This window comes from Musa acuminata, chromosome BXJ1-3, assembly GCF_036884655.1.
Source record: "Musa acuminata AAA Group cultivar baxijiao chromosome BXJ1-3, Cavendish_Baxijiao_AAA, whole genome shotgun sequence".
NCBI lineage: Eukaryota > Viridiplantae > Streptophyta > Magnoliopsida > Zingiberales > Musaceae > Musa > Musa acuminata.
The window spans coordinates 39,522,146-39,548,269 of NC_088329.1; the positions used below are offsets into that span (position 1 = coordinate 39,522,146).

The 26,124-nt window shown below is 36.0% G+C and overlaps 3 protein-coding genes across 8 annotated transcripts; 2 read left to right on the forward strand and 1 right to left on the reverse strand.

The window, feature by feature from the left end:
* Positions 1–756: 756 nt before the first annotated feature.
* LOC103979584 (F-box/kelch-repeat protein At5g15710) lies at positions 757–5,684 on the forward strand. Of its 4 annotated transcripts, XR_010493180.1 has the most exons (4): positions 757–1,922; positions 3,556–3,802; positions 3,989–4,148; positions 5,389–5,684. XR_010493180.1 is itself a non-coding variant. In XM_065136428.1 (2 exons), exon 1 carries the CDS (start codon positions 827–829, stop codon positions 1,910–1,912), a length of 1,086 nt encoding a protein of 361 aa, XP_064992500.1. In that variant the 5' UTR covers positions 757–826; the 3' UTR covers positions 1,913–1,922; positions 3,989–5,684. The 4 variants fall into 4 exon arrangements, 2 of the variants coding, with proteins under 2 accessions (XP_064992500.1, XP_064992491.1); XR_010493179.1 differs by having other exon boundaries at positions 3,989–5,684; XM_065136428.1 differs by lacking the exon at positions 3,556–3,802 and having other exon boundaries at positions 3,989–5,684.
* A 1,163-nt stretch (positions 5,685–6,847) lies between these two features.
* LOC135629239 (uncharacterized) lies at positions 6,848–12,048 on the forward strand. Of its 2 annotated transcripts, none has more exons than XM_065136442.1 (5): positions 6,848–6,995; positions 7,203–7,357; positions 10,828–10,933; positions 11,441–11,589; positions 11,678–12,048. In XM_065136442.1, the coding sequence occupies exons 2-5, from the start codon at positions 7,217–7,219 to the stop codon at positions 11,771–11,773; spliced, it is 492 nt and encodes a 163-aa protein (XP_064992514.1). In that variant the 5' UTR covers positions 6,848–6,995; positions 7,203–7,216; the 3' UTR covers positions 11,774–12,048. The 2 variants fall into 2 exon arrangements, with proteins under 2 accessions (XP_064992514.1, XP_064992507.1); XM_065136435.1 differs by having other exon boundaries at positions 6,864–6,995; positions 7,209–7,357.
* Positions 12,049–16,364: 4,316 nt separating this feature from the next.
* LOC135629256 (uncharacterized) lies at positions 16,365–25,936 on the reverse strand. 2 transcript variants are annotated; one of them, XM_065136444.1, is made up of 15 exons: positions 25,550–25,936; positions 25,364–25,453; positions 24,656–24,717; positions 23,447–23,547; positions 22,481–22,570; positions 22,097–22,174; positions 21,567–21,689; positions 20,436–20,513; positions 19,270–19,355; positions 19,097–19,145; positions 18,277–18,333; positions 18,076–18,206; positions 17,901–17,984; positions 17,342–17,411; positions 16,365–17,208 (listed from the first exon to the last, which is right to left on the reverse strand). In XM_065136444.1, the coding sequence occupies exons 1-15, from the start codon at positions 25,816–25,818 to the stop codon at positions 16,744–16,746; spliced, it is 1,833 nt and encodes a 610-aa protein (XP_064992516.1). In that variant the 5' UTR covers positions 25,819–25,936; the 3' UTR covers positions 16,365–16,743. The 2 variants fall into 2 exon arrangements, with proteins under 2 accessions (XP_064992516.1, XP_064992515.1); XM_065136443.1 differs by lacking the exon at positions 22,097–22,174 and having other exon boundaries at positions 25,550–25,927.
* Between the last annotated feature and the right edge of the window lie 188 nt (positions 25,937–26,124).

The window sequence follows — 26,124 nt, forward strand, 5'->3', positions numbered from 1 at the left end:
ATCTTTTCATTATGAATCAAAGTTTTTCTTTAATATCATTGATGGGCTTCACGCATAAGTAAAAAGGATGAAATCAATATACCATATTCAATCACTAATAAAACAATAAAAGGAATGTCCAAGTCTATCAAAAAAATATTTCTAAAACTAATAACCTCATAAAGCCTCTACATTTTTTTATAATTCTTAATAAATAACAAGGACTAATAACAAGTAGGGAGGTATATTTAACTATGATTTCTCATATATACTTAGTTAAGAAATATCAAATGTAGCTCATAAAAAACAGTAAGAGAAAGAGAAGGATAATGATAGGATGAAGTAGGAGAATGAGAGGCAAGTCTCCCTTTAGCTCCAGAAGAAGCACAAAAGCCACACATCACACCCACTTTGAACCCATTTTAAATCAGAGCAAAAGAATTCTTATATAGAGCCAAAGTGAACTCATGAGACTGGTGGTCAATTAATTAGCCATTGTTTATGCAGAAAAATAAAGCACACTATAAGTAAAACCGCAAAGTAAAAAAAAAATAGTATATAGTATATAGTATATATATATATATATATATATATATATATATATATATATATATATATATATATATATATATATATGGAGGCGCTCTACCAGAAAAGAGGATTTTGTTTGAAGGAAATCTCCATATTTACTATCTATATTATGATGCATATAAAAACTTTCTTTTTCACTATCTCCTAATTAATATTTTTTTTTAATGTATTCTGCTATCATTTTATTGTTCGGTCTTCGTGAACCCCACTCGGTCCATCGAGGAGTGGAAGAAAGCTTCTCCGTCGCGAGACGGGCATGGCGTCCGCCTTCGAGTGGGATCGGCTCCCCCACGACCTCCAACGCTCTATCCTTCTCCGCCTTCCCATCTCCACGCTCCTACTCTGCAAGTCCCTCTCGCGATCCTTCCTCGACACCATCCGCTCCCCCACGTTCCTCGACGCCTACTCCTCCCTCCGCCGCGGGCGTCGCTTCCGCCACCGCGACGACCTGTTCCTCCTCCTCTTCGCCGACTGCAGTCGCCACGGCCTGGCCGCTGCTTACCTCCCCTCCCGCGCCTGCTGGCTTCCCCTCCCCCTCCCCCCTTTGCTTAACCACATCCACGCCTCCGACGGCAGCCTCGTCGTCGCCGCCACCGGGAAGAACTCTGGCGAAGATGTCGTCTGCGATCTCTTTTCCCGTACCGTAATCCCGATCCTTCCCCGGATGCCCCATTCCTACATCCTCGCTCTGATTGCCGACGAGGCCTCGTCCGATTTCAGGATCGTGGCCGTCGGCAGCCAGAAGCCCGTTGGGAACGCCCTTAATGCCGTCTACGTTTCCTCCCAGGTTTACGATTCCCGTTCTGGCCGATGGCAGCCCAAGGGGCAGCTGCCGGGGCACTACGCCATGCTCGGCAATGCGGTTTTCCTGGATGGCTTGTTGTTCGTGCTCGGCCGCCTCCCTGATCATCTACTCACATTCGATCTGGACAGCGGGGAATGGAGCGTCGTAGATGTTGCTCTGCCGCCTCCTGTGTTTTGCTTGCATTTGTTGGTATTCGAGGGGAGACTGTTCTTGGTTGGAGGTCTGGAAGAGGACGTGGTAATTGCGAGAATTGGAATTTGGGAGCTCGATTTAACTAAATCGGAGAAGGAATGGCGACTCTTCTGCTTTATGCCTGATGAGTATTTTCAGGAATTCAGCGTCAATGAGCTTGTTCATTTTCAGACCATCGACCGATTTGGGATTGTTTGTTTTTGCAACACCAGAGAGTCTGTTGTTTTAGTGTGTGATCTATCATCGAAAACATGGTGGTGGCCGCCTACATTTGGGGTGATTCCTAAGCGCAGAAGATCTTGGCTCGGGCATGCTTTGGATCTACCTATGGGATTGCTGAAGTGATTAATAGAAGGTAAAATGAAGTATAAGTGCTCTAGTTGATCAGTCTTGGTATGCCATTATGCAAATACAGGGCAATCTTTTATTTATTGTGGAAAGCTTTTATAAACTTGAAGCCTATTTCATGTGTATTTTTTATTCTGCTATGCTTAAACCAGATGACTAGTTTTTCCCATATATGTTGTTTAGTGCAATTTGTTGAAGAAGCATCTTAATGTTCTTTTCATCCATCACTCTTTAGATTTTTATTAATTGATAGCATAATTAGCAGATTGATGGAACAAAAATGGGCAATAGGGTTATTTGTTTCTTGCTTTAAGGCCAAGCTGGCCACTTTAGGCTTTCTACACTTCTTCTTTATCACATATCCTCTCCTCTGCCCCATTAAAAATTAACCTTGCGAACTCTACTCCCTTGTCGTAGACCAATAGGTTAATTGTAGCCACCAGCCGACTTACAAATAAAAAGCTTTACCTTGGAAGCACTCAAAGCTGTATACACAAATATCATTTTCAATGGATATGCCTTCTTTGATCATTTTGATCTCTGTGCAATGCATCAACCAGACTTATAAGAAAGCACATTCAAATTTATTAGATAAGCAACAGCATACAAACTCAAATATAACATATGAAAGAAGCTTGGCTACATTTTCATCTTCAGGCCCTGCATCTTCATCCTCCTCAAAAATATTCTGCTTTACATTGAACTACAAATTGTGCCAAATCATGACGATTATGTGTACAACATGAACCCATAACTGAAATGTGGTAATATGTTATTTTTGTCATTCTCTTGGTTGAACAGCTTTGAGGAAACTAAATAGTGTGATTTGTATAGAGGAAACTGTGTCAGTCTTGACTTTGTCGATCTGACTAATCGGAAATCCACTTGAGGATTCTGTTAGTTTCTTAAGAATCAATAGTTGAATGACAAGGTGCTTGTATCATGATTCAGTCATCATTTTCAAGGAACTGTTTTTTTATTGCTTAAATTATTTAACAGTTATGCTTGTGATATCCACTTTGGTTATTGAGAGATTTGACCACAGTCCATGATCTGTATTGTCTTTAGATTGGACAGTGCTAGCTGTCCAAGTGCTTGCAGAGGTTCGGAAAGGCACAGGGAATAAGTAACAAAAACTATATAGCATGTATAAATTTTTTTGCTTAATTATCCAAACATTTTAGACCTACCAAGAATCATGCATGATTTATACTGTTTATCTTATTTAATACATGTAAGTTTAACAAATACCTATCAATATGTAAGTTGCACTTTGTTCTTCCTTTTTCTCTTACTCAGTGATCCCGTTTATCTGTAAGTTGTTTATGAGGAACAACTACTTTTACTAATCTCCATGAGCACAATACTGAGCCCATTATTTTTATTCAGTCGAGATTAAGATTGATTGCCGATGAAATTTGAGACAAACATCCTGGATGATTTGATTCACCCCTGTTTATTGACCTTGCAAAATAGCAAGTTGTTTTATCCTAGACCAATGTCACTAATGGTCGTTGCGCACCCGCAACAATTTTGTTCAACGAACCGTTCGTTGCTTTTGCATATATGTACAGATGCTTGGCAGCATGTTTTGCCCTGGTTTTATGTGTTTTTGCTTGTAAAAATATAAGTTTCAACAGGTTCAACTCTACAGTACGACCGCTCACCGCGCTGGGCAAAATAGCCCCAAAATGGCTCCGTTTTTACGTGTCACGGCCTATTTTCTATAAACCGTTGCTGCACGCGAAATGTCAGCCATCTCAGCACCTTGGAACCACTCGGGTGGCACCATGGGGGATGGGGCTTCGGTATAGTGTCGGGCGTTGAACAATCTTTACAAGTTCGCATGTTAACTTGACGAGAACTTGCCTTCGGCCTCGGCACCCGGTGAGCAGTTGTTTGTGAACTTGCAACTGTTCGTTCAACCTTCTAAAGTCCTTGTTTTCCTCCTTCCTCTCTTTTCTCTCATGCACGCAAGGTGCTCGCTGAATTACTTGTAAAGCTTCCCTCTTCGTAAGACGTCGGGACTTGTCCGCCGCTCGTTTTCAAACTAATCAACTTTCTCTTTTATAGGTCCTTCGGGAATTGAGTAAGGTTGCAAATTGGCTGACCCTTTGCAGACGCATATCGCAAGGGTGCTTCACGACTTAGGCAACTCAAACTAAGTCTATGATTTTGTCGCAAGGATGCCTCACGACTTAGGCAATTCCAGCTAAGTTTGTGACACCAAGCTGTAATTATCATAAAGATTTCAGAATTGTTTTTCTTCTATAGCAAACCCTTTGAGTGGTATGAGTTAAACTAGCTACTAAGCTATTCTGCTTGTTGCCTGACTGAGATGTGTTTAAAAGAATATCCTCAATAAAGATTATATGTTATTGCTCTCAACTGCAGCTTTTATTTGCAAGTAAAACTTCTCTTCGAGTTTCCAAAGTAGTATTAATAATTTAAAATTTCCATTATTTCCTATGAAAAATGACATTTCTGGACTGCTCATTGTTCTCTTTCTCTATATTGTTTCCCTGCTATCTTCCTGAAGTTTAAATTTAGTCTCTGCTGTTGTAGGATCAATGTAACAAGAAATGTAGGATCACATTTAGTATACATAAAGGTTTCATAAGTTGAACATTCCAAGTCTTTGGAAAGTTTGACTTATTTATATTTAGGTAATTACAAGTCATATTTCCAATTTTCCATGCGAAGTGCCACAACTTCATTGCATCAACTTAGCTAAATAAAAAACATTAAAAAATCTTCAAGAGCAATATTTGTACCTTGACATTAAAGAGGTTAAGTGTCTCTCGTTTTAGCCTTACCAGCAGCCTTAAGTCTAATGTTCTTGGAACATGAAATTGAACTTGTAACGCTGCCTGCGAGAATATTTCCATATTGAATTTTCATGTAATGCAGTTCTTCCTTTTTTTATTTTTGGGTCAGAACATCTTCGATGCATTGCAGGATATCTAGGGGTTAAAGTTGTTTCTATTTGTTTTCCTCTCGTATTTGTTAGTTTTCTTTCAGTAACTATGCGTAAGTGCAACTAGAACCAGAGCCTGGAAATGTCATGTGTTTAGAAATTAATTCCCATGAGATCAGTCCATTCAGGTTTCCTAGTTCGTTTCATAACTAAAGCATCAAATTCACATGCCAAGTAGAATTTTTGCTAAATATCATTTTAGATATGGCTTGAGCAGGTTAATCCTTGTTGATATGCATTTAAAGTGCTTATTGTCTGATCTGACGTTATTCATGGGATCATTCCCTAATCATTTTTTTTCGTTCTCATCATTTTAGTCTACTTGTGCTCCAAGGCCATGTTCCATTTTGTACATTACCTGGGTCCATTCTCTCATTCATTATTAATAAAACTGTATTTGCTTTTTGACTTAATCACTGCTTTCATTATTATTTTATTTGCAGCCCCAAAAGTTTAGCCATCCGATTTACATGTTTTCATGTCACATATATTTCAGGGTACATATGGTCAGAATTCAAGCATTTTTCTTTCTGCCATTGAGGTGTGCTGACAATGCTCAAAGTTGGTGCAGAGGAACAGAGTGGAATTTGTAGAGGGGATGGTGAAATGTTCACTTGCTGCAATCACCATATGAAAAGCAACTTGTGGCTTGATTTCCAGCAACTAAATGACATTTATTTCCACAAAACCGAGGAATATTCTTACATAGCAATGAACAAGTTTAGTGTGATACTAATTCAGATCCAGATTGAGTTTTATATATGGTACCTACTCTCTGGGTTCATTTTCAGATATGTCAAGTTTTGCCTGGGTAGACATCCAGGATTGACCCAATTAGATCAATGTTTCCCTCTTTGTCTCTGATAGGAGCAATTTAGTGTTCATATAGGCATCTAATCGTATGGACTCACTAGTCGGTTTTAAGAGGAAGCATCTTCCTTCCAGGTTGTTCAATGCGATGCCTCATGGCCTTCTACTTCAACATACAAGTTCGAAGTTACTTATTTTCTGGTTTGCTTGCAGTGCTGCTGCTAATTGCAACCTCTCTTTTGTCTGTGTAATCCTTTCTCTTGTTCATAGTATGGGTTGGTCAAAACAACTTGCTCTCAAGCATTGAGTTGCAATAAGTGAACATGAAAGCATGATTTGAGGCTCTGAAATATTACAAACTTAAACATTGTAAGCAGATTTATCTATCTAAAATAATTCTGTTAGATTACTCGATGTAAATTGTGTTAAGTTGCTGAACCCCCACAAAATTATATTCCCCCCTAAGATTCACTTGAATAAACTAAATTTGAAATATTTATATGTTGAGGAGCTTGAGAGGAAAACCCAAGTGTTTCTAATGTTGAAAATTACCTCTCATACTTTCCCATTATTGTTGTTTATACATATATGTATATGTATAAACATGTATGTATATATATAAATATATATATGTATATATACACATATGTATATATATATATAAACCCTTAGAGTGTTAATATTTTATATAATATTCTCTCAAGTATCATGTAGTTTTAATTGGTAAAGATTATATTAATGAAATATTATATCTTAACATACTGAGCTTGAATAAGAGGATTAATTATAAATTATTTCTTATAATTATTTATTTTAGTATTTCGATCTTTATACTTTAAAATTTATATTGAAATCTTTTTACTTATGAAAGTGTAATATTTAATCCTATTGTTTCAATTTTTTTAATTTTTTAAATAAAATTAGCTTTTAATCTCGGGATCTTAATATTTTACTTAAGTATAGAGATTTTAATATAACATATTTGAAAGGATATGAATCGATTTGTAAAGATAAGTAATTAGAAGGATAATATCTGATGAACCTTGAATAAGGTTCTTTCTTAACGTTACTCTAAATATACCCACGTATTTACTGGAGGTACGTGTGGGCCCTCACATGTTCAGTGGTCCTTATCTGTGCTTTCGGAGTGGGCTTCGCGATCGTCTATTGGTTTCTCTTTTGGCTTCGCCATTTTCCCCACTGCCGTCGTTTCCCCGTTTCACTCCATTACCGCCGCCGAGATCACCAACCGTTCACCGCATCGGGATCTCGCGGCCTCCGTCCTAAGGCTAGGTTCTCTCTCTCTCTCTCTCTCTCTCTCTCTCTCTCTCGGATTTAGGCAAACCGATGGTTGTGCGTAGCAAGTCTATCATGCAGATCTGGACTAACCTGGATCTGTTTCGAGAAAGGAAATCTCGTTTCTTCTTTTTTTCTTTCTTGATTTTCTAGGAATTGGTCGTTGGAGTAATCATTTCATCTCTGTTTCTCTCTATTGCTTAGAAGCAGACAGTACAATGGAAGATCTGAAAGCAGCACTGAACGAGCACGTTGATCTCGTATCCGAACTCTTGGAGAAGTTCTCCGCCGAACTCCGCAGCGGATTCGGCCCTGCCGTGGACAACTTTGTAGGTTTCTTCCACGCAATTGATTGGAAGGTGCGCCCTTTTAGCGTAAAAACCCTCATTTTTAGCTGAGTTGATCTCAGACACCTTATTGCTTTGCCTTTATTTTTTTTTCAATTAGGTTGTTGGGAGAAATCTTCACTAGGGCATTGGATTTTGAGTTTTTCTTACTTCGTGCTTTAAGGGCTTGGTGCGTGCTGTTGGAACGTGCTCGAAAATTTTGCAGCGTGGTAGAATTTAATTGAACGTATTGCATGATTTCAACTTGTTAGGGTTATAGGAAACGTAAAATTGGGACAGGGGAATACTCATCTGAGATCAACTTCAATTGTAAAGTAGAAAAAGAAGGATGAGAAAGTAAATGTAGTTCTGGACAGTCTAAGGTTGACAATTCTGTATTTAATGCATCTTTGGACAGTTTGAGAGGATTTTATGTTAAGAGTGGGCAGGGTGGTGAGACCTGGACATGGCAAGACAAAATATTGGTTCGGAGGTTATTTAAAATGAGAGAACAGTGACTTTAATCATCCAGTCACGTTGATCATGAGATTTCACAAATTAAGCACGGCTGTATGATCTTGCTAAATAATTTATATTATATTGAACCTTTTTGTGGTGACATTTGATGGAATTAAATGCGTTTGGAGTTGGAGTAGCTGCAAATTTGGTTTGGGTTGATTAATTCAGTGAACCTTTTACAAGAACTGAAAGGAGAATTTTAAATTTCTAATTGCAAAATTAGAGTTTGCAGAAACTGCACGGAATAAATTATCAGAACATCTCCAACTTAATAGAAACAGTATGAATTCCATTGAGAAATTGAAGGTTTTGCTTTCCATGCTTGCCCAAAAAATTTTCATACTCTGAGCTAGATAAGTATGCCTTAAAGATTATTTATTTAATTTTGTTTCAATATTCAAGAGTTACATATGGTGTAAGTCGTACTTGGAATTGATTGTAAGGTGCCTAAGCTCTTTCTTTTCTCTTTTTTTGGGTTGTTGGATACTCTATGGTAGTCAAAAAGATGTCAATGATATCTGATTTGCAAAATATTCCTTGCTAAAGGAGGATGCTTGTGTAAAGTTTTGTGGTAGATGAAAAATGCTTCTCATCTTTTAGTAAGAGTGGTAGTTATATCAAGGTATATATTTATTTTCATTAGGACTGATAATTGCATCATATATGTTGAGTACAGTTTTTCATGGCAGTTGGCATTTATTTTCGACAAGTTTATTCTCAGGAGATATTGTAGTTGATTTTTTTTGTCTCCAGCAAAAGATGCCCTAAATGATTATTTGAATTTGTCATATTGTCAAATTTATGGTTTCAAAACACCAACAGTATACAAACCATACCAACTTTTCCACCTCAGTTCTAAGATATACTGAAATATTGGTGTACTAGTGATGGAGAATCATCTAGGTTTATAAACGATTTTAGAAGATTTTATTCTAGGCAAAGAAATCAGAAAAAACCATCAATTAGCTGACCTAGACACTCTAAGAGTTGTGTGGAAAAATGAAGAGTCTTTTGGTCTTTCTAGATGCTAATCTTGAGACTCTACTCTTATATTAAGTCTACTCTTGTATTAAGTGCACTTTTTTTCTTTTCAATCGTAATAAGTTGTTTTAAAGCTATTTAGGTCTCTTAGAAGTCACATTCCAGGTTTCTAACAGGCATATAAGTTCCGTAGGAGATTACTCTTGGGAATCATTGCCTTCATTGATTGTACTAAGACTCTTTAACTCCCTATAAATAGTGGAGCTTATCAATGGATGAAACAGTTCAGATTTGAATGAGAATAATTGCATCTTCTCTCTTTTGGTCTCTTACTCTCGTCTCAAATCTCACTCTTCTCTTCTCTATATTCCTCTCTTGCTCTATCTCTATTTCTCTACCGTGTTCTACATCAACTAATCATAATAATCAATACCGACATTACATAATTTTTTAGAATTTGTATCAGTGTGCTAGTCGTTACATACCAGTTTGATAAAATATGGTGTACCAATATATCAAACTTTGGCCAGATCTAGGAGATCTCCCATCCTTTTTAAATTGGATAGTTTTTGTCAGAATGCATTGCACTTTTGACTGCCGTCAGAATTTGAATTGCTTGACTTTCCATTTTCTAAATGCTTATTAAGTCCATGGAGAACTCCAGGCGTCTTTCTTTATCAGACTAATGGAGCTAAGGCGTAGTGATATTGTGACCTTAGTAAGAGTTGCTTGCACACTGTTTTAGATCAATAGTATGGAGGATGACACAATTGGAAAAAAAAAACAAATACAGTAGCTTTGAAGATATTATAGATAGCGTAATCATGTATTTGAAATATTGGTCCCATTACAGGTAGACCTACCTGTACCGCCCGGTATAATAAACAACTAATACTCGACATTACGGTCTGATACTTCTCCATGGTTGGACCGGTAACCTTCAGCACTATTAGCAAATATATATTAAGAATGATGGTGAGGAAAACAACTACTGGCACGAAGTTGTAATGACAATAAAGAAATTTCAGTGTTTTGGGTTGGTTATAGGATATTTCATTTATATACATTACCATTAGAAGCATATTTCTTTTTACAAAGGATATTGTCTTATTGATGCTACTTCATATCCTTTATCCTGGGCCCAAACACTAAGCACCTGAGTATACTTGCTTGACAAAGTTTGAAAAAATTTCATTGTTGAGAATATATGCATATATTTTTGAAGGTGTTGTAGAAGATTCTGAACTTGTTTGCAATTGATAGAACAAAGTTACCGTATTAGAAGCATCTGCTTGTGCCTACACTTCCCTGTTTGTTTTTTTACTTTTTTGCATGCACTAGCATATGCACAAAGATCTTTTATTTCTAAGTGTCAGTGGAAAAGGATGGTGAGAGTTAAAGTGAGAGAGGAGAGGGGTGGAGGCAGCAAAAATTTTTGGGCAATTACAAAAATAATGTGTCTATCTTTGAATGAGAAGTGATTTGCTAGATCTGAGAATGCTATGCCACTCATTATCTTTTTGCTAATGTTCTGTTGAAATATATAAGTTGATTACTTAATTACCCAAATTCTGATTTTGTATATTTGAACTGAGTATGTGGAGCATTACATCTATTTGATTGTCTTGCAATTTGAATATTTTTGTATAATAGTTTATGCTACTTATGTGATGCAAAATGAATATGTTTTGAAGATGATATTGCCATCATGCAATGTAACATATAAACTGTATTTTTTATTAAATTTTGTAAGTTGAAAATGATTCTGGATCCTACCTTTGGATGTCCATTGTGACAGTAAGGATGTCTATTATTTTATCTGACTGTTGAAATTAAATGATCTTATTTCTTATCTCCACACTACTTGATTTACTGGTATTCATCTCTTCAATTTAAAATGTATTTTTATTTTGTTTGCCCTTAATATTGCCTTAAGAAATGCCATTTGTCTTATAATTTCCTTTGTGATTGTCTTCCCTTTTTTTTTTTTTTGTGACTTGCAGGAACCTTGGTTGATATGCTTATTAACTTTTCACTTTTTTTTGCTGGTGACAACTATGTTATCAAGGAAAAATGTGAACTTTCAACTGTGCTTATCTCTTCTATCATGTAAGTTTGTCTATTCTTCTTTATAGAATTAGCACTAGTAGTTTGTTTTTGAGTCATTCAAATTGCAGAATTCTGTGTCATCGCTTATGCTGCAATTAAGCTTTGATTAGTTCGTGACTTGTTTTCTAATTTTTTTTATGCTGCTTTATTCCGAAAGAAACAAGAGAAAAACACTTTTTGGTCTAGGTATTGAACCACTATGGAACCCAGTCCTCAATTTTGGATGAATAAAAGTCCTCTAATAGTTGAAAGGCTTTTCATATAAATAATGAGGATAAGTGAATAAGACTACATATACACCCTGTCACTGTTTGTATGATCTCAACATGTCACCAGAATGGTGTCGTGGATAAAATGATGCTTAAGCTTTGTCATTAGTTTTTTTGTGTTTCTCAACAAAGTGAGAATGATTTTGAGCATCCATTCTGAATGTTAACCGCAAGTGAATTCAAAGCACCTTTTTTTATTTCTATATTTCCTCATCTAATTATTATTATTTTTCTCCAGTTTCTGGTGTCTACTTTGCTGAGAAGATAAACAGTTTCCTGGGGGAGAACTGGAAGAGCTTTTCAAGTCAGAACTATTTTGATCCCCATGGTCTCTTTATCTCAGTTCTCTGGTCTGGCCCACTTCTCATCATAACTATCTTAATCGTGGTTAGTTTCCATGCCTCCCCCTATTGTACTTGCAACTATCTTTTATTTTGTGTTGTTAAGCTCAGACTTCCCCATTCTATCATTTCAGGTAAACACTCTCTTCACGCTTTGCCATCTCATGGTGAAATGGAAAAAAGCAGAACTGAGACATCGGGCTCGGCTTGCACGTGACAAACAGGAATAGCATGTATTCCTCTTTGTTCTGAGAAACTCATTTATCACCTTCTACATAAGTTAGCAAAGCCTGTAACCATAAATCCTTGATTCATATTCAAACTTAGAGGGCTTTTGGAGACTATTTTCTAGCGGCATGTTAGACTTCATTAACTGGAATTAAGTAGAGGTAGCTTAGAAATTTGAGATCCCTAGTGATAAACTTAGACTAAACAGTCCTCTCTTACACTTGTCCGACAAGATTATTTCTGGGTTGCAATGGCAAGGAATTGACTGGTTAAGCAATCTGATGTTCTAGACTCTGCTAGCTGATCTTGAATGTGATCATAGTATATGTCTTTATGTAGACCTCATGGATGTTTCTGCTGTAGATGTACAGTTCAATAGATGATGTTTAGAGCATCATCTGACATGGAATGGGACGTGTGGTATTCCGATCCGATAGCTTACTTGTCCCAACAGCTTATCATAATGCATATAAGGTAAAACTGGGTGGTACCGTAATGTCTTAATAGGGACTACCGTTTGGTACAAGACCTTTATGGTCAGATTTGGTCAGTATAGGTTCTGTGCCATTCGATACAGGATAGTAAATGTTCTATACTAGTTGATTGTCTTTTGTTTTCAGTATTTTTTTTTGTATTTTTTTAAATTCAATGTGGCATTGGATCGGTATGGCATCGGTCCATGGCCTGATCGATAAGGACATGAAGGTTTAGAGAGAGGGAGATCAATGGCTGCGTGAACATGGGATCTTCTTCACCCTCGTAGTAATCTGCCTGCTTCGCATGTCCTGTTCCAGGAGTACGTGTACTGTTTTAATTTATATGATGTACGGACCATACTACGATGGTTATTCTGATGAGTTGGTCCCACGATTTGTGATGATGTCAATTTTGAATGTCAAATTTATTGTAACATTCTGACCCAAGACAACTAACTCATTAAATTAAATTATCAAAACCATAAAGTTCTGAATATTTCAGTTTGAGTTAGTGGTTGCCTAGTTTTAGTTTTATTCATAAATAATTTAATTTTAAATTTGGTAAGAACATGACACTATAAAAAATATGCATATAATAACATTTGGAATCATGCACGAAAGATGTATGGAATAATATATTTTTTTTATGACTACATCAACACAGGTGGTCATCATTGGAGTGAAGATGCATTTGACTAACGAGTATCTCGATATTATAAAATATAAAAAGATTCTAAAAATAAGTTACGAGAAAATATAATAAAAAAGAAGATAAAAGTTGAAGAAGAATGCTATGTAGGAACTAGATTATGAACTAGATTATAACGATCGTGAGGGTAATGGCAATGAAATTAATCCATATCTCATAAATTGTATTCGTGCATCATTACAGTATCAATATATTTACGATGAAGTAATGAAGCATCGATCACCTAACTCACAATGGGAGCATGGTGGTAGTTGTGGATTTGTACCACAAGGAATCCCGAGGTCGGTCAGCATAAGATAGCCAACTACTCCTCCTCGGTTAAGTCGAACTGATAGCATGAGGCAGGGTGGAATATGTGATTTTATGAGAGGACTTGGTAGGAGATCTGCACCATATATTATTGATATTGATCCAAAGTTTATCCTTCACAAACAACGAAATAGGCACGGATTGACAATACATATATAAAAGAAAAGAAGTGGGATATTGGAAAGACAATTGTAAAATGGTTTAACTTCTACGAGATTCCAATAAACACAACTCAAGTTCTATATTATCATAGCATGATCTTCTTTATTAAAAAATCTAGCATGGGGATCCAATCTCTAACACCGAGGGAGAGCCATGATATATATTTAGATGAGGAGATGACATAATTGAAGGATTGCGTGAAATCCTTCAAGAGGTTATGGGACAAATATGAGGTGACACTGATGTGTGACAGTTAGACAATGTCAACAAGAATGAGTATCATTAATTTTTTTGTTTATTACAATAGATAGGTGGTGTTTCATAAGTCAATGCTTCCGACAAGATTCAATATGCAAACTATATTGAAAACTTAATTGATACTATAGTAGAGGAGATCGGATTACAATATATTGTCTAGATACTCATCGACAATGGAGCCAATTTTAAGGTCAGTTTACAATTGATAGAAAAAAAAAATTATTGTTTTAGATTCCATGTGTAGCTCATTATATGGATCTAATGCTGAAAGATATTAGCGAGCAATCATCAATCAATAAGTGTGTAGCTCGAGCACAATCAATTACAAAGTTTATATATAATTATCATTTGGTCTACTCTTTAACGAAAAATATATAAATGGTGAGATCTCAAGAGATTTGCTATAAACTTCATTACCTTAAAGCCAAGATAGCAAAAGAGATAGGGCCTCAAAACAATGGTCATCTCACAAGAATGGCTCGAATCTAGGTATTTGCGATCGAGCAAAGGAAAGAAGATTGAAAAAATCATTCTTTTTTCTAGATTTTGAGAGATTGTGAATGAAATTATAAAATGTGTGGAACCACTTTACCTTATCCTTCGTATGTCGATATGGACAAATATCCATAAATGCTTATCTCGTACATATGTTAATTATAGTAAGAGTAAAGGTCAAGAAATATTAATATCAATGAACTATGATTAGATTTATTGTTAGCACTAATAAATGTTAATATCGATTCTTGTCGAGCACTATTGATGTAATCGATACTATTATGGATGGCTAATTATTTCGAGAAACAATTGGTTCATTCTCCAACATTGTAGTTATATTGTGTCGTTACAATATAAATCATGGTGAGAAAAAGTTACACAATATTAATTATAAATTATATTTGATATTAATTATTTATTATGCTAATAAAGTCTTATTTATATTTTTTTACGAGTAGTGACCACAATCTAGAGGGAATGCACCAAATTTATTGGTTACCGTCCATGTACTTTCATATACGATATCTAGTGATTGTGAACATAATTGATCAACATTCGTATTGATTCATTTATAATAGACTATCGTATAGATGATTGAAGAAACATATATATCCACTATAACATACGATTAAGGTTGCAGTGAGTCGAGCCGGACAAGGAGCTAAAGGAACCAGAGATTGATCCCCATCAACCTTTAATTCTATAATGAAGAAAGCTGATGTTAAAGTGGGTCGAAGCAATAGATAACCAAGAGGATTCTCTACTTGATAAGGTAGGAGAACCTCAATGTCCTTCATGTTTTATCACCTAGGCAATAGAAAAAGAGGAAGCACATCCCTAATAGGAGAAAAATCCTCCTTAGTTAGAACGTGGTGGAAGGAGCTAAACAAAATCAAGTCAAACTGCTCTTAAAACTAAAAACACCTAATTATCATAGTCCTCTACTCAGGGTACAAAGGCAAAGGCAAAGAAGAAGATAGTAGTATCAATTATACTATTGGAAAGAATAAGTCGGGCGACAAGACACCTCCACAATCACATTTAATAATTCATTCAGTCCAGAGACATAACAGCTATGTGGACAGCAATGCCTCGACCGATGATTGCAACGACGCCAAGAGCCGATAGTCCCATCTACATAATTTGAGGGTGGTGCACGAATTGAGGAGCAATATCTTACACATGCCACCCAAGATTCAAATCATGGAATTCGACGAAGTACTAATCAAGTTTATGCATAGAAGAGGGAGGGGAAGCTAATAGATGATTTTGAGCAAATGTAACAGAGCCTACACAATATAGATATAAAGTGAAACTCATTGTATTCACAATTGTTGTATTATAGATAATCTTACGACTAATAACAGTATAGTGATAGTTGGTTATACTTCTCTAAGCAACAGTACGATAATCGATCTTACGATATTTAGTAGATTAGTAACCAAAGTAGAAGTTATAATATTTAGTATGCTCCACACCAATATATATCATATTCATCATTGCTTCGAGAGCAATCTTGAACACGTGGTTCACGATAATAAACCTATGACTATCCACATTGATGCACCAATGATAAACAGTGTATCAGTATACTATATCGTGAAATCAATTTCATGATTGGATCCAACAAACATATCATACTGATATATAGATACATAGGATCGAGAGCCCCGATCCATTGCTCGTGGAGTTACGTCGTTTTATTTGGTGGTAGAACGAAGTATATTTATCGATTGATTACTTAATTCATTTGAATATTAAGGTTTAAATCATATAAAAAATAATTTAATAATTTAATTTTTTAAGATAATTCAATATTAATGAAAGAATGATTGAGAACATACATAAAACTACTCCTCAAAGCCCAAAAAAATATAAAATTATATTTTTTTAATTTATATTATTTTTACTAAAATTATACTAAATTTATATTTATTTTTAACTTAAAAAAATTCTATTCTAACTTTGTTTTATTTTTTAAATATTTTTATAGATCTATTAGCTATTTTGGATGTACCATCCGTGTGCCCCATCGTACCATTGGTATCCTCAACACAGGACTCATTATATTGGTACGAACCAAAATTATAAACCTTGATCGTAACAAGTATAAAAGAGTTATGTCGTGTCTTCCTCACCATATAGAGCATGCAAAACACGTATGACAAAAGCAACAAAGAACGCTAAAGTAAAACATACATTTTAGATTGTCATCTGCTTCTGGAATGGTTGAAGATTACAGCACTCGATCACTGATGGTACAACCAATTACCGGAAGACAATAAAGCCAACACTTCAATGGAAGTTGGAGTGAGGTTCATATCAAGACCAACAAGCTTGTGAGCCACATATTCTACAAAATATTCTCCTACTTGAAATTTACAAACACCTTCCCTGCTAAAAGAAAACTATATTTTGCTATGGGAAGTTCCAAGAATTGATTAATAGTTTAAACAAACAAGCACACACTCTTTTCTCTTTCCTGGCTGTAGGCCACTTATTGCCACAAATAGCAGATGTATAATAAAAAATATTCCTTTGCTCAAAAGCAAAGTACAAGCAGTTATCTTCTGATCCATGCTGCTGGTAGGAATCCTTTAAGCTTCTTCCTAAAGATATTATGAAGCACCGAACCAACTAGAGGCCAAGTTGTAACAATTGCAATATAGGTTAGCAACCACAATGATGTCCGATAACGTCGAGAGAGCTGATTCATGGAACCCGTGACTGAAGCAGTCACATCAGGGATAGCATTGTCAGAACTCTCTTCCTCGACTCCTTGCCCTAATGAAACAGCAGACTGCTGAAGGTCTGCATCAACCTCTGTTCTATCTCCACTTTGGTCTCCATAAGCAACCTCATTCTCGGGTTTCATGTCATGATTTATTGGATTGTGTAAGTCCTCTTTGTGCTCATCGTGTGCTTCATCACTTGTCATTGCAGCTACCATTCCATCTTCCATGACATTTACAAATGGGACTTTGTCGATGGATGACTCAAGCAAAGAATGCAAGCCATGAGTCGGAGCCTGCAACATGTAGTGGTGGCTCTCAAGTTGGATACAGAAATATAACAGTGTTAGCATGAAGTAAAAGATAATAATAATAATAACATGGCCACGAGCTTATTCAGAAGTATGGTAGAACAGCATGTCATTGCACCTTTTTCTGTCCATGAATGAATGGACTAGTATGTAGAACACTAAGGAACTCACGGACAGCTTCAACCCACCTGTCAAATAAACCACCGTCAATTATGTAAACAATATTCAAAGTTATTTAATGTGTTATTGCTCAATGTATATTTGCTCACAGTAATCTAGATAAGACCTTAACAGTTCCTTGAGGTCGTAATCTAGTAAAAGAGTAGAAGACAATGAACCAAATAGGTAAAGACTTGTATCATGCTCTATATCTGATGGTGGTTCATCACTTCAAGACCTCAATTCTCAGAAAAAAAGGGTGCAAAACAGGGAACGATCTAGGTTTGCTAAAAATACAGTTTCTAATATCTCCTAAGAATTAAGCCTGGAACCCGACAGAAAGATATAACCCTTCGCTTGATGCTGGGACAGTAATAAATCCACATCAAGAGTTTGGGGAAACATCTCACAAAGAAACACTAACCATAACAAAGTCAAATTTCTCAAGAAGTTCGAAGTTTCATTCATGTCGTTTAAAAAAGGCAAATCCAAGGAAAGAAAAGGAAGGACAACAGTACCACAAGCTTTGTGCTGTTAGGCCTTCAAAATATGCCAGATGTCCACCGTGAGCAGTAGTAGCCAAAACAATGTTCTTATTTGCCCTATACAAAGTACACGTCAATAAGATGATGGACTATAAATTTCCAGGAGAAATCTACTCTCTCTTCAGGAACTTAATATTCATGGTTATACCTGCATTCATCCCAAGGAATTGCTTCCTTTGTACAAAGTGGATCATCCAATGCACTGATGCACAGAAGTGGCACAACTATATTCCCAGTAAAATTCACACTGCTACAGCAGCGATAGAATGTATCCACCGTCTGAGAAAATTGAATGCAACTTAACTAATCCATGAAATAAAATCCAAATGATACAGAGAGAAAAGACTACCTCAAACTTTCCAACAAGGCAAGTGGCATGGCTGTCGAATTCCCGGACTGAGCATGACTGGTAAAAGCAAGAGTCAGAACTGAGAAAAATTAGTAAAAAATTAGTAAAAAATTAAAAATAAAATTCTTAAGCAGTAAAAGAAATATAAAATCTCGTATCAAATATCTGCAGAAGAAAAAAGTTACAAAATTGACCCGGATGATAAGTTAAAGATGAAATCCCATATATGACACTGATTCACTAAATATTTCTCCTACAAACATGGCCAAGGTGTACCAACAACTTATCAATACATCAACATCTTTAAAGAGTCTACTAATCGGATTTATTTGACACACAAGTTATGAGAAGGTAGATAAATAACAAACAAAAACCTTACACATACACAAAAAGAAAAAGAACTCATCAGGAGATCAATGCTCAGTAGTTACTCTTTTCTTAAAAAAAATGTTGATTAATTGATTGTATCATCTATTGGACATATGTTCTTGAATATAGAAGGAATAAACTGAATCTCTGTCTACTTATTGATGTATTCTGCATACACAGTACACCTACTAATCAGATCAAGGGAATGCACGAGTTTTCTGATATTAGAAAGATTCCTTCTCACTAAAGCTGGATGTTTGCTTAATATCTCAACCAAATAAAAGATATACATGTTACGAGAATTAGTTGGCAAAGGCTTAATCTTTTTTCTTTTCACAGACAACTTGTGTAATCACAGGTAAATTCACTTTTTAAAACAATAATATTTGGAAAAGCAAACACAATAAATTATAATGGTTAACCACTATCTGGCAAGATAACAAATGTATACCTTTCTTATACCCTCCCAGTTTGCTAGTCGAGCTAACACAGGCTTATGTCTGCATCAAAAGTAAGATCAGCAGTAAATCTGCAATAAAAGATACTTGAAATGCTAGAAACTTAAACTTAGTCCCCACATATCAACCAAATTCCTTTTGCAAACAAAATTCAGTAGGAACATACAATTTTGCATAATCCTTGAGACCCATTGTGAGGGCTCTGTTATAAAGTCGTTGGACTGGCTTTCGAGTAAGAAACCTGTCACAAACCTACACAATCGGCAAAATACCAATGACATTAAAAGAGAAGACTCTGATTTAACACCTGAAGAATGCTATGAATGTTAACTTGGGAGATCATAATTGAATTGAATAAGGCACAAAATATATATACATGGTAAGTCTACTTGTGAAACAAACTTAATTCAACGTAATAAAGAAAATGTAACAAAGGCAACTTGGAAAGGGCAGCAAACTTCTAATATCCATCTAGGTCAATGGTCAGCATCAATAAATAACACACCTATGGTAAATGGAACAAAGAAATTTCTATAATATATTTTATAATTATCTTAAAAAATTAATGTATATCTATATATTTTGTGCCAACACAAATATATACCAAAATCGTGGTCAAATGTCTGTTGGCATGTCAACTATGCTTTAAATTTGAATAACTTAGAAATATCATGACAATTGAAAAAGAGGGCAAGGACCCACCCTTCAGGATAAAACAACACACTTCCCCTCAGGAAACCAAAAAAAGAAGGGTATGGCTGCTATAATAACTTCATATGAGCAGAAAAGTTATTGAATAAAAAATACATGATTAAAAAAGATGACTGATTACTTAAGTTCTTTGTAGTCCTCCAAATTATAGTTCCCATTTAAATTGAGAAGGATAAAAGGGAGGTATGAGAATAAGAAACAACAAGGGTTAATGGCATCAATTTCTTGAATGTCAACAACTAAAGTCATATAATTCCAAATGTCTAGGGTAGGCTACATGGTTCCTTTTTCAGCACAGCTATTTTGAGAGCAGCATTACAGGTTAAACTGAAAAAATCACATCATGAATTTCTCAGGCCAAAATTATTAAAAAGATAAAAAACACTAAAACATGCTCTAGATCAAAAGGAAGGCTATTTTTCTGTTCCCCTAAGGAATATATGAAAATCTTGTGAAAGGCAACCACAAGCCATGCGGACGATGAAAAGATTGTAGTTCAAAGAGAACTGAACAGTCACTCAAGCTGGTCCCAGACTAAGACCAGAAGGAATATTTCTCATATGACTTACAACTAATGAATTTCTTTGGACACTGAAAGGAAGCTTAGTTATGTTAACTAACCACTAAATCCCATGGAGAACATATAGATGCAGCCCCAGTAACAGGTGTATTGTCCTCATCTTCTCCAAGATACTTCACCTAAACTTGAACATGGAAAAAGAATATCATAACAAAAGAATTCCTTGGATATATGAGGTACTTCTAAAAATGTTGCATAACTGCATTAAACCATAGAAAATAAGCTATTGGAAAAGCATATAGCAAAATGCCTACTTTCTATTGCATCATCAACTGAGATAAATTGAATTCTTAATGAAAAGCATGGAGTATAAAATATTACAAGTGCCAAGATATAAGCCAACTCATATAATCCACAGCTGCATTGATCAATTCATGCTCCTGATAATCAATTCAGAACTTAGAAGTTGGCCCATTGAAGCACAGGTGGATATTAGTGGAGACTAAAAGCAGCCAGGCCCCATTAAAGTTTTAAAATTATATTATTCTTATTGACATATATCAACCGTACTAAGAGACACAAAGGTATGTAAATGAGGACTTAAAGGAATCAATTTCTTTAAAAAAGATAAATAAAAATAGTAGCCTTGAAGATCTAATATTTTGTAATAGGAAATCTTGTATGTCTTTGTTTTTTACCATACAAGAACTTGTAATTTTCATATGATCTCAGACGATAGTTATTCGATTGAAAGAAGGGCATACTGGCCAAGAGAGTTAAAGGTTTGATTTTCTTTTTAGATTTAGGCCTAATAAGCTACTTCAACAAATATTTAGATATTGCCAGGAAAATTTTAGGACAAGTAGAACTTGGAACTCATAAAATAGTTAAAGCACAAAGTAGTTATTTTTATTTATAATCAATAATTAGGTAAGAAATCCTAGTCATTTATTTAAAACAATATATATACTTGCAAAGGTAGTAACATTTCAGTATGGCCCTCCAAACAACTGCAAATCCAACGCTGCCTTGAAAGGCAATGCTGGAAGATGCTAGCCCATATTTTGCAACATGAGCTAAATTCATGTATCATTAGGCAACTTGCACAGAAATTAGTCCAAAGTAGATAACCTGCATAAAACCTTGTCATATCTCTTGCACCACATGCAGTATGTTTCACATGGACAAAAGAAGCTCATACAGCATTAAACAAAGAGCTCTTGTATGCAGACCAGAATATTAGCACCAACACTCGTTCCAACAGCAAAGATATGAGCTTTTGGATATTCCTGATGAAGGTGATTGATGACTTCCCGAACATCTTCAGTCCATCCAGCATTATAGAAGCAATCAGACTGTAAAAGTAGCAATAAAACCTCAAATAATGCCACAATCGCAATTGTCCTAAATAGATGTTGTAAGTTGTAACTTTGAGACACAAATCAAACAATGCATATTCACATTGTTCTAGTAAGTTGTCTTTCCCCAGGGAAAGATGACAGATATGGCCTTTGTGTGTGCGTATGTAGTTTGCATGTGTGTTCTTTCATGTGTGGTATCTAGAACATAATCCTATGGTGAATAGCTACAGAATATAACAAACGATGAATATATTCCATGGATAATGCTAGAGTCTAGGTGTAGCTCACCATACCAATGAGGCATGATGCATTCACATAATATCATAACAGTTCAATTCTAAGTTGGACTAATCCAAAAGATGAAACTGGAAAACAAAAGATCAAAATCTATAGGTCCTTACCACTAATATTGGATGAGACCAGTGCCTGGAAGTGATGCATATAAGTAAGTAAGTAACTCGTTCAAACCTTGCCTTATCCTGGAAAAATGCTTACATAGAACAACTCATATAAGACGTGGACTCTGATGTCATTAAGGTTTAATATTACTCAAAGGGATGATATTTCCATGCTGTGATGTTCTGGAAATTATATAATTAGAGATTAGCCAGAAGAAAAAAAATTAGTTGTTTGATTAGGAAAAAAAAGACTCCCATGACACAATCCTTGAAACTAGTAATTATCATATTTGTTGCTACATTATACTAGGATTGACTTGGGGGGGGAAAGGAATATAATCACTTTTCAGTGAAACAAATACTGAAATATGGAAACAAAAATCATACAGTGATGGAGATGCCGGCCAAGCCACGATGATTGCTCACAACAACATTCCACCCCTGTTTTGCCATCACATATGTCAAGTGCTTTACGTACTGCAGGGTTCAAATTGACAGTACCAACATCAGATACTTTTTGAAATATCAAAATAACAATCAATAGGTCTTCAGTTTGGATTATGAATAATTGAAATTTCCAGATGGCCAAAGGAAATTCAGTACAATTACACTCAATACAACAACAATGTCCTCATGAACATTATACAGAAATTGCTTCGATTACTCACCTTCTTGACGCATGAACACTAGACAATATAATTGTTGTCACCTTTCCCATCCCACCTCAAGTTCACACAGATATACAGCAGGTGAGTGTTCAGACAAATAGAAACAGGTAACCAATATATATGATGTAATCCCCCAGTGCAACTATTCACAATTACTGGTGAACACAGTTCATTTATGTTTTAGATCATCCACAGGACTTCTAGTGATTATGGACCAAAGCACAATATATACAATGTGAATTGTTTCTCATGGTTATCTTGAGTTCCAGAAAAAAAATGACATTGCAAATTAATGACAAAGTACCTGGACTCCATTATCCTTGACATCATAAAACTTAAGTAAATAGATTTTATAAAGATTCCACTAGGCAGCAGAAATGACTACTCAGATTCTCCAGGTTAGCAAAAAAAAAAAAGTACTGCCTAAAGATTTTTATGCATTCTTGAATCTTGAGGTTTTTCAACAATGCATTAAGGCCATCAAGAAATCTCAATAAATTTACCATTGAATTAATCCTCAAAATGTTTTTTGAAGTGACAAAATTAAGTATGCTAGTTTTTCCATCAACAGTCAATAAGAGAATTTACAATAACTCTAAATTTCTAAACCTCATGTTTGCATTTTCTAGATGCTGCACAACAGCTTCAGAAGCTGTATATGACAATGAGCGAATGATAAACATACAGGAGAAGCAGAATCGCTTGTTAGACCAGGGATCACAATAACAAGAGGAGCAGTATCATCTTTAGATATGACCTTGTCCATGTTAGAATAACCTCCTGCAACTGTAAAAACAATTCACAGAATAAGGCATATGAATTTTATCCAGATAAACCATCAATAAAAAATAAAGGAAATTGGTTAATTCCTTCCTTCGTATTGTTATGTTAGCTACTTAGTTTCATCAATGAAATCAGAAAATCATAAAGAAAATATTGACATAAAAAATCAACTCTGTCAACTGAAACATTAAATCCATAAAATATGATCATTAAGAACATAAGATTATCATAATCAAGATAAGGTAATGACAGAACTAGGCAAGTCTACAAACGTTTGTGAATTTATATGGAAACCAGAAGTGTTGCATCGCATCCTAATTTGAAAATGGTAGTAATGGCCAAGACTCAATTGGCAACCAATCATCTTTCTTGTTTTCATTATTATTATCATCTTTCTAAGATGTTAGAACACCATACTTGGTAGTGGCAGAACGAATAATTAGACTGATAGGTAGCAATCCCCAAAATTGTGCAGATCTGAGGAGAAAAGGTGAAAGCTAACTAGATTATCCACAAAAAGATTTATAAATAGCATGTTATGGTTTATAGCACTATCAAAAACAAAATCAGACCACATAAAATCCACAAATACAGGTCTTGTTTATTAGGATCATCAAGTAATATTTAAAAGCTACCATTTGGGAGAATCCACCAAAAGTAATGTATTTCGGATATGTCATTGCAAAGTGAAAAAACAGCATCCGTAGCTAAATTTGATGAGCAAGCATGTACTACAGCTGATTGTTCATAGTGTATAACTATTCTATTAATAATTTCAACTTTCAAAAAGATTTATGAAAAAAGTAATCATGTATAAAGGCAGCAATTGGCTGCTGCCACATAGTCAACAGGCTCTATTTCTCACCATATCTATAGAAGAGAAACTTCAAAACCCATCAGGACCACTTCCATACACAGATCACAGAAAAGTTACACATCTCGCTGATCAGTATTAGTAGACAATGGTCTTTGAAGTCTAAATCAAATTCTATTAATTTTTTTGAAGCTATGCAAAAGCATCATGCCTATAGGCCCAAAAGAGCCAACAAACACCAAAGTGCAAGCGTGCAACACTCTGACTTGTATCCATTCTGAAATATTTCAAGCTTACCGTCAGATGCAAGCAACCAATCCAAAGCAATGGTTCCTCCATCACGCACAGAGAATAATTGCCTGAATAGTGAGTACGGTAGTTCAGCATACAAAAAGAATGAGCATTTATAACTAATAACAGTGAAGAAAATCCTCCACAAGGAACATAAACAGCAATCTATTTAGGAAATTAAGTCTTGTTGAAAGAAGCACCTGAATATAAAAGAAAGAGATGATAGATTTCAATATAGCATGATCACTAAGCATCAATGGACAGGTATAAATAGGAAGCTTGACCATTGTTCCTTATTGAAGTTCCTTCGGAAAATGAAAATCTTGGGATCCCACTCATCATTAATTAACAAAATACAAAAAAAAATTTGCGCATCAAGGAATCAAGAAACAAAAAAGCTGCTATACTTGATAAATAGACCTCTATAAACTTTCACAAGTAGAGCAGACCAAAGAGATAGCAAGCACATAGACTAGAGGTAACATCAGGTGCCTAAAGGGTCAACTGTTAACAAATTTATGAAATTAGAGTCGGAGACTGTGTAGAAGATGCACCCAGGAACAGAATCAAAGAATTTGACATGGTGTCTTGGGGGGGAAAAACCTCCTCTCATTTTAAAAGTCCAGTTTCATATATGAATCAATAGCAAATAGCAGGCAAAAACCTCATAATAAAGAAGTAGGACCCAAATCTTATGCAAAACCTACTACCAACCTTCGATACGTGACGCACGGAGGCCTCCCGAAGAAATGCAGGAAGGCAGTCTGCAGATGGGGGCTCGCGAGCCACGGCGTGGGCAAATACCTATAAAGGCCACCACCAATCATCATCAAACCCTATGATTACCATCGAGCATTACTAAAGACCAGTCGAAAAGAACCAATCAGCAGCAAGATTCACCTCCGATGAAAGATACGACACTTGGAGACGACTCCCTCGTAGATCTTGGAAGCCGGATTGAAGGTGAGGACCACCGGATCCCCCCTGAACCCATGGAGGAGGTCTCTCAAGAAATGGAACTCGAATAAGTTGTAGAAGAGGCTGAGGAGGACAAGGAGGGAGGCCGCGAGGTAGTGGGCGGCTGGCACCATCGCAACGGCGCGAAGGAACAGCCCAGCGGCGGAGATCTCGTCCACGCAGGCTGCGGACGCCATGGATGCCGGCGACATGGAGACGCCAGAAACCCCGCGATCAATCAGTGGAGGGCTTCGTCGTTTTATCCGATCCAGCCGTCGGCCGTTCAACGAGTTCCAAAAACGTAAACGTACCCTTATTTCAAGTACCCGCACATCCACCCGAAAGGAAGAGAAAGGATGCCGGCTTTGTCCGAGACCGTCGTTAAACTGGTAAGCGCCAGAAGAGTAGTCATAACAATGCTGTGGCGCGCTCACTAGCTTTGTCCGAGACCGTGACGTGGCTGCCTCCTGGCTTCACGGACCTCCTAGTAGTGGGACCCAACATAGAGGTCGCCGGAA